The sequence below is a fragment of the Protomyctophum parallelum genome (genome assembly GCF_964188405.1).
Source record: "Protomyctophum parallelum genome assembly, chromosome: 20".
In the NCBI taxonomy this organism is placed as follows: domain Eukaryota; kingdom Metazoa; phylum Chordata; class Actinopteri; order Myctophiformes; family Myctophidae; genus Protomyctophum; species Protomyctophum parallelum.
In genome coordinates this window covers 2,724,432-2,739,903 of record NC_139718.1, presented here as the reverse complement: position 1 = coordinate 2,739,903, position 15,472 = coordinate 2,724,432, and the positions used below count along the sequence as shown (strand labels likewise).

Here is a 15,472-nt window from a genome sequence, read left to right as displayed (position 1 = left end):
GGGGGGGGGGGGGGGGGGGGGGGGGGGGGGGGGGGACACAAAGGTAGGACATGTCAAAAGGTTGTCATTCTCGTCAAATGTCACACGGTTTCACCACGAGATTCAAATCTTTATCTGCCTCGTGTCATTCTCGGGAAGATGTTGATTAATCTGTATCTTGTATCTCTGGAAGGTGTTTAAGATGGCGAGGCTTCTCCAACGATTCGTTTCACTGCCGCCTTAAAAAATCTCCCCAACGCGTGCGTTCTGGCGAACAAACAGTCTTTTGGTTTAAAAGTGAGTCCAACGTATTTGATCTTCCTCCCAACATTTTATTATCATTTTTGTTTTTTCATTTTGAAGTTCTTTCTCGTGTCGCGGCGGAAACACCGGTGGGAATTAGATGTCTTGTCGTCTCCTTAACCGTTTCTTTGGGATTAATATACGGGCCGAATTGGTTGTGTTCGTACTCTGTAACGGATTGAGTCGTCGAGGTTTAGTTGGCGTCTTTAGTTGCTGTGAAATTTGTGCAAATGCCTCTGCAAGGTTTTTCATTGTCTGAGCAATGTGTCGCCTAGGCCTTCCTCCTTGTTCTAGGTAAGATGATGAAATGTACTGCGTTCTGGAAAGGATTATTCCCTTTTTTTTACCAATAAAAATTGGCTTAAAGTTGATCATAATGGCATTTGTCTTGTGTTTTCTTTGTTTTGTATGACTGTGTTCACCCGCTAGGTTTCAAGGTTGTACTTTGTTACTACTTGTGTGTATTTTCTGTCACATCACGATGTAGTAATTCAGAGCAATATCCCTACTATCTCCCAGACTCCCTCCACAGTCAGTCAGGAGTTCGAATGGATGTAGAATTATGCGCAGGGTGTAATTTGCATACAAATTATTTTAGGTGAGACACTACAGGTAAAAATGTCAACTAATAAGCTATCACAATGAAACTTCTCCCAGTTGATTGCTTGCAACTGAGTGGAGATTCTTTGTAAAATTCCAAAACTTTGTGAAGCCACCATTTTGAGACCGATACTTGACGACAACATATCACCTCATGCTGACTGTGGTTCGATCCAAATATGGTCATTCCCTTTTTACCAGCAACCAATCCATGACAATGGAGAGGGTGGATTTTCACCCACCAAAACGAGCTTTCATTGGCTAAAATAAACGTCTAAATGTGTATTTTGAATGTCTTTATTTTGCATTAGTTTGAAAGAAAACGTGTTTTAGGAAGCAAAAAATGGCACAATGTCAAAATTGAAAAAATGGTGATTTCACCTGCCAAAACATTTTAACCCCATTCTGACCGGGCACCCATTTTGGTGTTGGCATCATGTTATGCTTTAGCTATTGAAAAATAGCAGATCTACAAGCTCATATCGGTGGCGCGATACGAGCTTGTAGGTCTGCTATTTTTGAAAAATCGAAGAGCGACTGACATTTTTAGAATCTGATCTCAGGTCAGAATGGGTTCATCAGACCAGCGTGTGTCCGGCGGAAACCTTGTATGAATCTGATCTCAGGTCAGAATGGGTTAAAATAAAGATGCCAGTGATCTCCTGTGCCAGCTGTGCCTAAAGGTTGCCTACCCCTGCACAAAACAAGGTTGTACTTTTATTGTTGCAACAACAGAAGATGCATCTTCTGTACATGAGTTGAGACTAAGGCCCTTTCCCAATTCCTTTTTTAACCCTACCCCCTCAGCCCTTGCCCCTTCCCCTTGTCCCTACATAATGAGTGTCAAGGGGTAGGGAGATAAATCATCCCCCTAGGAATTGGAACGTCCCTAAATATTGAACGTCCCTTGTAGATATTGATAGCTGATCTGCAAGCTCACTACAGGCCAGTGGTCCCCAAACTTTGATGGCATTTCTGTCTCTAGGACCCCCAATTTATATTGTAAAATCAATGTTAATTAACTCTGAGAGTGTACAAACTATCATTTAGGCCATAACCCACTTTGGAAACTACTTTCCATTTGATTTAAGCTGTAGAGATGGAACGTAAATATAACATTGCTGTGGTTATGATTAAATAAATATATTGTAATTTTGTCTCATGTTGGTAGCCCACCATGCAGAATGTAATTAAGCTAGATATAGCTCATTCTGACACCTGCTCAACAGTTGTACCTGATTCATTGATTATTGTATTAACAGTATGTACGTATAGCATGGGTATAGATATAGGGTTAGAAAAAGGAAAAACAATTTACAGTATAGAAAGAAGGGGCTGTGGTCACTGGTCATTGTTTTTAATATCATTAAGAACAGAGTAATTTTCTAGCAATGAAAATGCCATCGTGATTCATCTCCATCCAATGTACAGTCTGCACAGCAGCTTGCAATCTGTTCCGTAGCTGGTTTTCCTGGGGAAAAAAACAACACCATTGCTAGTAATTAGTTATGTAAGTTTTGCAACTTGTGGGGATTAGCTTAACATTGGTCATGATAAAACCATAGCTATCACTGCAGCGCGAGTAGCCAACGTTATGCAGTGACAGCGTTATGTACAGTAGGCTATTTCACGGCTTCTAAGAGCTCCAAAACTGCAGAATGTTGACATATTGTGGTCTGGGGGGTCGGACTGATGCCTGCTAATAAGCTAGCTTGCATCCGAGTTGTATCACCGGCGCACCGGCGATAAATAAAAAAGAATAAAGCGCCGATGCGGCGCCAAATGAATGGGTAACGTTGTATGAATGCAACGCCGTATCATATCGTTAGTTCACGTGAGGTAACGTTAACCTTTGCTAGAGATTGCGATATTTTTGGCGATGCAGATTGTTAATACATTCAAATAATATTGGTTATTATAATATTTTTCCATAATAAAGGACATAAAAGGCTTCTTACCTCGTCCGCCTTTCAGCCCTCAGTGATGTTGCTCCGTTTGAAGTCCTGTCGAGATATCCCTTCAAACGAAGGGGATTCTTCCCCTCACCCTTGGCCCTTCCCCTCCATCCAAAGACAATTGAGATAACCCTTCCCCCTCACGTGAACGCGCATAAGCAAGGGCAAGGGCTAAGGGACAGGACGAAGGGGTGAATTGGGATTGAGCCTAAGTGCTCTACACAAAGAAATACTAAAATATCAAAGACAAAAACTACATAAACAGGGCAACATATATAGGGACATAATGCCGTGGAAGTGGCAACTCTTAATCAGTATATGTTCAAATGCCAAGGAGTAATTAGTGAGTTTTCAAACGTGATTTAAACACAGGCAAGGTTTGAGAAGCTCTGACATGAGGCGGAAGCTGTGGGAAAATCACCTATCCCCACCGGGCGGGATTTCAGCTTTGATTTAGGGATCTTGAGAAGTGACTGGTCAGTGAGTCGACCTCAGGGCCCTTAATGGCGATACTTTGGGAGCTACAAGTTCCGTTATATAGACTGGTGCCAATTTACAATTTAGGCATTTAGCAGACGCTCTTAATCCAGAGCGATTTACATTAAGCAAGAACAAAAGCATGGGAATACATCACATAAAAGCATTTATCATGAAACATGCGTAAGCTAAGAAAGTAACAGTGGAATATCTATATAATGAAACTATACATATATACTACTATGCTATACATATGTACTATGGCGTGCTATGACTATATACAATGCAATTATAGTGCTGTCTACATAACATGCTATAAGTCTGTATCAAATGCTATCTGAGTCTACGGAAGTGCTATCTAAGGGGGTAGGGTAAGTGCTATGAGCCATGATGGAGTCTGAAAAGGTGGGTTTTCAGACTACGGAAGATTGGGTGCCAAACCCAGACAATGCAGCAGAATAGATTAAAAAACGAAAACACAGCAAGTACAGCAAACAAAGAGAGCAATCAAATAGTAACATAATATGCATGTTTTCCCTGTAGTAGCAAAGTTAGGTAAACCTTTTGTGAACAGCTTCACATTCATTCATTCATGCATTCAATTGCTCTGCCTGTGAGTTTGTAGTGTGTAACTTGTAGCTTATTATTATTTATTACACAAAGTAGCGCCATCTCGTTTTTAATTTAATTTTGTGAACACTGGATTTATTGACGACTTCAATAATAAATCCCACTTTTGTCCACATGAGGGCGTCATAGGCCTTTGAATATAAACGGATCTGCGATGTAAACCAAGACTTACATTTATCACACTATTAGTTCAGTGGATTTAGATTCTATTCTATGTTGTGTTGTTGTACTCTCCCACTATTAGACGTCCGTATAAAAATGGATTATAACTAGTCAAAGTTTTTTAGACTTTAGTCTAATCTTAGCTTTAATATAATTAAATAACAATTAGCAGTTTGTAAGGAGGAACACCAGTGGTCATTTCTGTGACCATGATGGTGATGATGGCCAGTATGCAAAGTGTAAAAACACATTGAATTCAATACTACAGTGGTTCTCAAAGTGGGGTCCGGGGACCCCCAGGATTCCTTGAGGGAGTTCCAATGGGTCCCCAGCTAAATTATAGTTTGGAAGCAAATAGAGTGTACAAATGGAACCAAATCCATTTTGGGTTTTACAATATGGGATCTCAGAGATAAAAAATGCCATTAATAAATGGGGGTCCTTAAATTAAACGGATTTGAGAATCACTGCTAGAGCCGTAAACATCTTCTCTTATGGGGGTCCCTGAATCACTGCAGAGCCGTAAACATCTTCTCTTATGGGGGTCCCTGGCATATCTCTTCAAATGGGGGGTCTGTGGGCTAATTAGTGACAATTTGGGGGTCGTTGACATGAAACAGTTTAGGAACCACTGCAGTGCGACTGCTATTGTATTAACCATGGCTCACATGACGCTCGTAGGCTACTTAGTTCACGAGCATGACAGTCATGTTTCAGGGCTACTATAGATGATTGATGATGAAGCAATACTTATTCCATTATTGATTGATTGATTGATTGATTGATTGATTGATTGAAGATTTTTTTTTTAACAGTTTTGGAGAATTACAGTACATTTCAAGCACAACTCAATACAAGACTGTTAACTGTCTGTGAAATCATACATTGCCAAAGCAAATGTACAAAAAAGAAAGAAAAAAAGCACAGACACAGCATCGCCCTCCCGTGGCGCATGGTGGTATGGCAAAAATACCAGCGATTTGGACGAAACCAAAATGGGACAAAATAATCGCTTTAAAATAGAAACATAATTAATTAATAAGAGAAGATAAACATGACCGATTAATATTATCATGTCCTTTTACATCGCAGAGAGCGGGGGTCAAATCGGTTCCGAAATGAATCAATGACGCATACCCCCCCCCCCAGCCCCCCCATGGAATGGTCCAGCAGTGTTGCCACGTCTGCCTATTATAAGAGACGTAAGGACCCCCACATTGTCACTAATTAGCCCGCGGACCCCCATTTGAAAAGACATGCCAGGGACCCCCATAAGAGAAGATTTTTTACGGCTCTAGCAGTGATTCTCAACCCGTTTCATTTCAAGGACCCCCCAGTTTAACATGCATATTATAGTCTATGACATTTTTAAAGCACAGCTCAAGACCCACTTCTACAACATTGCTTTTAATTGATCTTTTATTTTTTGTTAATCATGTTAATCATGTCCTCACTGTATTGCATTACTGCTTGTTTTTTAATGTCGTTGCCTTGCTTTTCTTTTTTTATTCTCCATTGTTCTGTAAAGCACTTTGAGCTGCATTTCATGTCATGAAAGGTGCTATACAAATAAAGTTTTATTATTATTATTATTATTATTATGGACTACCATTTAATGGCAGTTCTATCTCTGGGACCCCGATTTATATTTTAAAACAATGTTAATTTAACTCTGAGAGTTTACGAATGTAACCAAATGGGTCCATTTGTAAACTCTCAGAGTTACAGTTGAAAATAGCCGATCTACAAGTGTAATTCTAGTTTAATTATTTTATGGCGTCGTCCACAGTTAACAGTTTTTGTATCTTCCTCCGAGGTGGGCTGACGTGAGGTTAGTTTTTATATTGAGTTAATTGTGCTTGAAATCGAAATGTACCCATTCTGCAAACTGTTAATTAATAAATACTTCAATCAATCAATGAATCAATCCAAGCGTTGTGAGCTTGTAGATCGGCTATTTTCAAATACCCCCCCCCCAGCAGCCAGGCTTCTTTTGGGCTTGTTTTCATGGAACTGGTTGTCGTATTTCTCTCACACAATCTGGCAACATTAACAGTGGAGTCAGGCTGCTCTCAGATCAGATCAGACTCGGCTCTGATCCAGAGCAGAAGGCGGTGTGTGTGTTTTCATTTCCATGTCGTTGTTGTTGCGTTGGAGAGCAAGAGAACAACAACACACACACACACACACACACACACACACACACACACACACACACACACACACACACACACACACAACCACAAGAAGAAGATCTAAACAATTATTAAGGATACAAAAAAACCCAGACCATTCAGGCGCGATTCCACCCAATTCAGCTGGGCTGGTGGTGGTTCTTCTGGTTCTGTAACAACAACAACAACAGACCCAGAAGAGAGGCGTGTGTTTCGGGCAGAGTAGCCCCAGAGAGAGGCGTTTGTTTCGGGCAGAGTAGCCCCAGAGAGAGGCGTTTGTTTCGGGCAGAGTGACCCCAGAAGAGAGGCGTGTGTTTCGGCCAGAGTGACCCCAGAAGAGAGGCGTGTGTTTCGGCCAGAGTGACCCCCAGTGAGAGTCGTGTGTTCCGGGGGGGTGACTCCATGGCTCTGTGCGGAGGCGGCGGTGTGGGAGCCATGGCTCTGCCCAGCGAGCTGATCGTGCACATCTTCTCCTTCCTCCCGGAGCGGGACAAGCTCCGGGCCTCGGCCGTGTGCTCCCGCTGGAGGGAGTGCCTCTTCTACCCGGCGCTGTGGACCGAGCTGCGGCTCCGGGTGCGAGGCGGAGGCTCCGAGGCGGCGGCGGGGGACAACAACAACGCGAGGCTGGAGTTCCTCATGCGGAAGTTCGGCTCGTTCGTGCGGATGCTGGAGCTGGAGCTGGCCCCGGCGGACCCCCGGTTACCTGCTGGAGGACCAGCCTCCCCGGCGGCGGCGGACCCCCCCCGGCTACCCCCGGCGGAGGACTCCTCCAGGCCGGACACCCGGTTACCACCCGGAGGAGCCCCGGTGGAGGGCTGCCTCGGCCCGCTGTCCTCCTCCTCCTCATCCCGGGGGCCCGGTGGTGGTGGAGCCGGGTCGGGGACCGCCACCTCCTCCCCCGGCGGCGGCGGCGGCGGCGGCGACAGTGCTACTCCGACCCCCGGCGGAGCCCCGGACAGCCCTTGGCCGCCGCCCCGGTGGAAGGACGCCATGGACGGATACCTGGAGCAGCTGCTGTGCGTGCTGAGCAGCATCCGCAACAACAGGTTCATCACTTTGATTTGATTTGATTTGATTTTTTATTATTTCCATTTCACCTCTTATAATTTAGTGTTGCCCCTAAAAAGAGCACAGAAAGAAAGTGTGTTTAAAAAAATAAAATAAAAAATACACTGATTCATAAAAGTTTCAATGCTACTCCTTGTTGCATTTTCCCAATATTTTCTACATTATTTGGACAATTAAATAGCCTCTAGAATAGATCTACAAGCTCACAACGCGTTGCGTCGCGAGCTTGTAGTCCACCCCCCGCCCCCCCCCCCCCACAAACACAATGTAATTTCCATAATCATAATGCTAATAATAATAATAATACAATTTTAACGATATAATAATGAATTATCCATAAATGTTTACACTGAATGACTATAGTTGGTGCGTAGCTGCTATGCTAATGCTAGCATACCTTAGCATAGCATGGCTAAAGCTAGCTGGCTGTAAACAAACCGTGTCATTAACAGTTACGTAACGAGGTCGTGTCTGTCTGCAGGGACCGTTATGTTATGTATGTGCAGTTACAGTACAGTAACAGTACAGCAGTGGTTTTCAACCTGTTTCCATTATTTATTCAGTATTTGAGCCACGGAGATGTTTTGATGAATTGAACATGGTGGACCCTCTTGTAAACAAGTGTATGAATGAATGAATGAATGCATTTTTATTTTCGTGTCTGGATTATAAGACACCAACAACATAAATAAACAATATCACAAGTTCACTTCCCACACAGAAGTTACACCAAGTATTTGATCAAAACAAAAACAGAAATAAGCATTATCATAAAAATGAAATAAAATACGTCACATATAAGTTTTCTTTGTCCGTATGTCCCAAGCTTTCTGCTATATATTCTGCTAATGCAAATATCTTTTGTTCGAAAATCCATCTCAGTCGCTCTGCATCACTTAACCACATGCAATGCTTTATGGTGTCGTCCACTCACAGTTAACAGTTTTTGTATTGAGTCGTGCTTGAAAATTTACTGTAATTCTGCAAACTGTTAATATCTCAATCTATCAAGGGCCACCATTTGATGACATTTAGCCTCTCAGACCCATTTGAGCCACGAACCACCATTTGATGACATTTAGCCTCTAAGACCCATTTGAGCCACGGACCACCGTTTGATGACATTTAGCCTCTCAGACCCATTTGAGCCACGGGCCACCATTTGATGACATTTAGCCTCTCAGACCCATTTGAGCCACGGACCACCATCTGATGACATTTAGCCTCTCAGACCCATTTGAGCCACGGACCACCATTTGATGACATTTAGCCTCTAAGACCCATTTGAGCCACGGACCACCATTTGATGACATTTAGCCTCTCAGACCCATTTGAGCCACGGAACCACCATCTGATGACATTTAGCCTCTCAGACCCATTTGAGCCACGGAACCACCATTTGACGACATTTAGCCTCTCAGACCCATTTGAGCCACGGACCACCATTTGATGACATTTAGCCTCTCAGACCCATTTGAGCCACGGACCACCATTTGATGACATTTAGCCTCTCAGACCCAAAACTAAAGATGATTTTGTTGTCGTTGGATAAGATTTTGTCCACAATTCCATGGGCTGTATTGATGTTGGTACATTAGGAGAGATACATTGATTCAAAATAACAATTCCTTCTACATTCTCTAATTGTGTAGAATTAACTTAAAGGACCACTTCACCACTTTTCAACATCTCTTCATATAATTGGTCTTCACTAATGTTCATGATAAAACACCACAATTATTTCCTACTCAGTCTGTGTCTCATGGGAGCGCTGTGGGCAGTTCAGAAACCAGTCTGTGTCTCATAGGAGGGCTGTGGGCAGTTCAGAAACCAGTCTGTGTCTCATAGGAGGGCTGTGGGTAGTTCAGAAACCAGTCTGTGTCTCATAGGAGGGCTGTGGGCAGTTCAGAAACCAGTCTGTCTCATAGGAGCGCTGTGGGCAGTTTCAGAAACCAGTCCGTCTCATAGGAGGGCTGTGGGCCGTTCCGAAACCAGTCTGTGTCTCATAGGAGGGCTGTGGGCGGTTCAGAAACCATTCTGTTTCTCATAGGAGGGCTGTGGGCAGTTCAGAAACCATTCTGTGTCTCATAGGAGGGCTGTGGGCAGTTCAGAAACATGTCTGTGTCTCATAGGAGGGCTGTGGGCAGTTCAGAAACCTGTCTGTGTCTCATAGGAGGGCTGTGGGCGGTTCAGAAACCAGTCTGTGTCTCATAGGAGGGATGTGGGCAGTTCAGAAACATGTCTGTGTCTCATAGGAGGGATGTGGGCAGTTCAGAAACACGTCCAATAATGACATCATCGATGGGGAATCCAAGCTAATAGAAACTGCAGGCTTTCTAGTCCTGAAAAGTTGCAATGCAAAAATGGAAGCCATCGTTCTCACGATAATAATTATTTTTGTAAAAAAAAAAATCTTGTTTAAAGGACAACTTTCGTTTTTTCAACCAAGGTTCATGTTTTAGGATGTCATTAGAGAAAGTAAAAGATGAGTGTTAATTTTCTTTCATTTGCTGCTTTCTTTTGTTTTAGGGATTTTAGCTCTTTTTGACAGGGGGGGCGGGGGCATTCGAGCATGGGGCTAATTTTCTTTTACCACATTTTATGGTGATTTATTTTTGTATTATTGACTATAGTCCTAATACACCCCAGGAAATTACATCTGGCGACAGCAGATCACAGGATCTACTGAATGTGAAGGTAGCCTACTGGGGGAAGGCTTATACTGTGTGTATAGGCTCAATATGTCAGTTTGTCACATTCAATAGATCCTGTGATATTTTGTGGCCAGATGTAATTTCTTGGGGTTTATTATTAGGACTATAGTAAATAATAAAAAAATTAATCGCCATAATATTTTGTAAAAAAATACATATTTAGCCCCATGCTCGAATGCCCCCACCCCCCTGTCAGAAACTGCTAAAATCCCAAAAACGAAAGAAAGCTGCAAATGAAATAAAATTAACACTCATCTTTTAGTTTCTCTAATGACAACCTAAAACATGAACCTTGGTTGAAAAAAACTAAAGTTGTCCTTTAAAACATAATTGCCGTGATCTCTCCCTGTGTCCCTGGCTGTGTCCGAACATGAAAATAGCATAACTTTTGTTCATCCAAAAGACCAAAACATATATAATTCCACACAAGATCTGCTATTGTCAAAATATTTGATGCCATGTGAAAGGGCACAATCTGCACAACGACTACTTTCTGGAGGTGCTCCGATGATCAGATTGGCCATCGATCGGACGTATCGGCCGATATTCACTCCGATCGGTGATTGTCAATTTACCCTATCCGGAGAACCCGATCTTTTACACCATTTAAGTGGTTTAAATGTCAATCAGATATATAGTATAATATCATTTTTCATCTTTGTGTCAGGCCTAAACAATGTTCTCCCCATCCTCCCCCCACACACACAGGAACAGTTTTGACATATAATAATTTTGGAAAAAATCAAATTTGCCCCTTAACCCATTCTGAACGGGCACCCATTTTGGTGTTGGCATCATGTTATGCTTTAGCTATTGAAAAATAGCAGATCTACAAGCTCATATCGCGCCACCGAGTGGCGCGATATGAGCTTGTAGGTCTGCTATTTTTGAAAAATCGAAGAGCGACTGACATTTTTAGAATCTGATCTCAGGTCAGAATGGGTTCATCAGACCAGTGTGTGTCCGGCGGAAACCTCGTTATGAATCTGATCTCAGGTCAGAATGGGTTAAGCACGAGATCGGTATCGGCTGATGCTGAGAAAAACAATCGGATCGGTCCCAATAAAACCTGATCGGAGCATCACTATAGTACTTTATAGTACTTTTGTACATTTTTTAACTCAAGTAAAGTTTGAATACAGATTGTACCGGAGTACTTGTTCTTCCATCACTGCTCTGTACAAAGTATTCAATTGTAAATACTAGCATTCAAAGAGCTTCTCCATGATTGATTGATTGATTGATTGATTAATTGATTAATTTGATTTGATTGATTTAAAAGCACAGTAAAGTACAGTTCAACACGAGGTCTGCTGCTAAGAGGATTTTAAACCCAAGAAAGCGCTACGGCTTGTTTCCATTGAGGTCCTTCATATTCAATTCATCATATATTCTGGGCCCGTTTTGGATTGGAAGCCTCCCGTGACACGGCTGTTTTGTGGTGTGTGTGTGTGTGTGTGTGTGTGTGTGTGTGCAAATAGCTTGCCTGCGTTTTTCTTTTGTATACAAACCCCCCCCCCCCCCCCCCCCCCCCCCAGCCCAGTCAGTGTAGCTAGGGTATGTAACGTTGCATTGGTTTTCATAGCGCACACACACACACACACACACACACACACACACACACACACACACACACACACACACACACCCCAACAACAATGCCGCCCCTAGCTCTAACCCTGGAGAGAGAAAGGGAGTGAATGCTGATTAGTTGGGCTTTGAATTGCTGATATCAGCGATCGAAGCTTTTGATTATTATGTATGTATGTTTTTCCTCTGTTGTGTCTGAATGTATCGTGTATATATATTATATTCTCATAGTGTACTATAGTCTAAAACATCGGCCGCTTTCTCATGTAACTTTATGTATTCAACAACACAGCCATGCAAAAGATATTGACAGCTACGAGGTGTGGAAAGCTTGCCATCCTTAGCAACGGTTGCTAAACCATATGGATTGGCATTGGTTGGACAATCGCTTTTGGAGTGGAGGTTTAGCGAAGGGCTAATTGTCACTTTACTGTCATCTGGGCGACTCTTAACAACTTTAAACATCCGTCCTGTCTTCATTAAATAGCATCTCTACATAGCACACACGCACGCACGCACGCACGCACGCACACACACACACACACACACACACACACACACACACACACACACACACACACACACACACACACACACACACCATCCCTTCTCTTCTGGGTTCTTTCTAGGTGTGTGTGTGTGTGTGTGTGTGTGTGTGTGTGTGTGCGTGCATTGTTGGAACTGGAAGCCTTCCAGAAGCACGTGGCTGCTACTGTACTGTCTCTCTCTTACTGCTGAGAGCGCTGAAATGCACACACACACACACACACACACACAGGTCAGTCAGGGTTTGGTAACTCGTTAACTCATCATCTGCATCACCTTAGCGTTTAAACACCATGGGCCTGATTCTTCAACGTGTTTCCGCTGATATATTGCCGTGACGCTGGCGGAAAGGCATTTACGTGGATTTCCCACATTAATTTGGAATTCATGGAAATGGCCGTGAACTTGACGCTGACTTTGGTTCGTCGGAAACTCCGCTAAATCCTCCGCCACCTCTTTAGGTGGCGGAGAAATTTGCGGAAGCATACACTTGCATATATATTTATTCAGAAGGCTTTAGTCTTCATGCTGAATCAATAAATAGTCCCCAAATCTCAGATAAAATATGTAGGCATGTGCCCCCAACATATTGGTCGATCAGCACATAAAAAAACGATATATATATATATATATATATATTATAAAAGCCGAGTGCACTTGTATAGAGGCAAGTTAGCCTATAGAGTCCCATAAGGAAACTGCCCCTGCAAGCCCCGACACTTTTTATTTTATTTATTAGGATATTTCTATAGCATGCCATGCGCGATTGCGCTGCTCACTGGACAGCCTTCTCTAGGCTACTCGCAGTGCAACGCGTTGTGAGCTTGTAGATCGGCTCTCGCGGACTGATTCGATCCGATTCACATTGGAAAATGAATAGGGCTAATTAGCCCTATATAAAAAATAGAAGACCACATTTATAGCCTAATGAATGCAGCGTGTTTGAAAGTCGGCCAGTCATATCAGTTTTAAACCATCTCACCTCCACTCGTGAACATGACGGACAGACAGACAGAATTTATAATAATGTATATTGATATTGATCACATGGATGCCACACACAGAATAGTTTAACTCACTGGATAAACTCACTGGATTATAATTTATTCAGACAAGAGGATCCCAGGCCTACGAGGTAGGCCTATAATATATTTACTTATGAATGTATGGGGCTATGGGCTACTGTTCTTTATCGCGCAACAGTGTCGAGGGCCCATGCAGCCCCCCTCCCTCTCTCGTCTCTCTCTCTCTCTCGCTCTCTCTGAAAAGACGACTTTTGCATTGACATATCCGATATTTTAAATATCGGATATGTTTTACCTCTGCAGGTGTGAGAGAGCACCCGCCTTGGTCCCGAACTTAATTAAATAAAGTATAATTAATAATTATATTGCTTCAGCGGAGCACGCACCGTTGCAAGCTTCGATAGCAGTGACTGCGGCTGTGATCTCAGACAAACTGCTGTCTGCTGAGTCATGCTTGAAGCCTTTTATGGTATGAAATTGGGCGTGGATCAATGCAGATGAGGTTGTCGGGTGCTTTTCCGATCACTTTGCACCCGCTGCATTCAGTATGACATACACCTGCGATACACCTGCGCACCTGTGGTACACACCACTCTCTGAATAACACGTCATCTCAACGTAGCTTGATCGGACGGATAAATACGATATCTGTTTCCGCCACCGTTACACTCTGGCGCATTTCGTTTTTGAAGAATCAGGACCCATGACTTTAAACTTTAGCTGTGGAAGAAAATAGCAGATATACAAGCTCATAGATGTACAAGCTCAAAATTGTGAACATGTGTGCAGATCTTTGAATGTTACATTATTTCACAGCGAACATTTTTAACCCCCCCCCCCCCTACATATTTGTTGGCGTCCTTGACATGAAGTAGTTTGAGATCCAGTTCTATTTATAATAGGGATGTCCCCACACTTTTTTGGTCTCGATACAGATTTCCGATACCAGTGATCTCGTATTGTGCTTGTAGCTATCTAGTTATATATCTCATGTTGTGTTTATAGCTATCTATCTATATATCTGGTGTTGTGTTTATAGCTATCTATCTATATATCTCGTGTTGTGTTTATAGCTATCTATCTATATATCTCGTGTTGTGTTTATAGCTATCTATCTATATATCTCGTGTTGTGTTTATAGCTATCTATCTATATATCTTGTGTTGCGTTTATAGCTATCTATCTATATATCTCGTGTTGTGTTTATAGCTACCTAGCTATATATCTTGTGTTGTGTTTATAGCTATCTATCTATATATCTCGTGTTGTGTTTATAGCTACCTAGCTATATATCTTGGGTTGTGTTTATAGCTACCTAGCTATATATCTTGGGTTGTGTTTATAGCTATCTAGTTATATATATCATGTTGTGTTTATAGCTATCTAGCTATATATCTTGTGTTGTGTTTATAACCAACTCCTCACTCAAATGTGCACTTGCAGTTTGGGCAACTCCAAAGCAAACTCCACATGCCCCGACATTTTATTTACCTGCCATAGTGTCGACCCCTTACCCCTGTGTGGGATCGCTGGTTAGACTGGCATAGTGTCAACCCCTTACCCCTGTGGCGGATCGCTGGTTAGACTGGCATAGTGTCGACCCCTTACCCCTGTGTGGGATCGCTGGTTAGACTGGCATAGTGTCAACCCCTTACCCCTGTGGCGGATCGCTGGTTAGACTGGCATAGTGTCGACCCCTTACCCCTGTGTGGGATCGCTGGTTAGACTGGCATAGTGTCGACCCCTTACCCCTGTGTGGGATCACTGGTTAGGCTGGCATAGTGTCGACCCCTTACCCCTGTGTGGGATCGCTCGTTAGACTGGCATAGTGTCAACCCCTTACCCCTGTGTGGGATCGCTGGTTAGACTGGCATAGTGTCGACCCCTTACCCCTGTGTGGGATCACTGGTTAGGCTGGCATAGTGTCGACCCCTTACCCCTGTGTGGGATCGCTCGTTAGACTGGCATAGTGTCGACCCCTTAACCCTGTGTGGGATCACTGGTTAGACTGGCATAGTGTCAACCCCTTACCCCTGTGTGGGATCGCTGGTTAGACTGGCATAGTGTCAACCCCTTACCCCTGTGTGGGATCACTGGTTAGACTGGCATAGTGTCGACCCCTTACCCCTGTGTGGGATCGCTGGTTAGACTGGCATAGTGTCAACCCCTTACCCCTGTGTGGGATCACTGGTTAGACTGGCATAGTGTCAACCCCTTACCCCTGTGTGGGATCGCTGGTTAGACTGGCA

General features: G+C 43.2%; 1 protein-coding gene across 1 annotated transcript in view; it reads left to right on the top strand.

Annotated features, from left to right (window-relative positions):
• Window positions 1-6,375: 6,375 nt before the first annotated feature.
• The window catches only part of fbxo33 (F-box protein 33), a gene marked incomplete at its 3' end in the record, with an annotated part of 35,471 nt that continues 26,374 nt past the window's right edge, over window positions 6,376-15,472 (top strand). Inside the window, exon 1 of the mRNA XM_083792748.1 lies at window positions 6,376-7,326. Within this exon, the coding sequence (XP_083648874.1) occupies window positions 6,683-7,326 (644 nt within the window). The 5' untranslated portion in view covers window positions 6,376-6,682. The remainder of the gene's footprint in view (window positions 7,327-15,472) is intronic.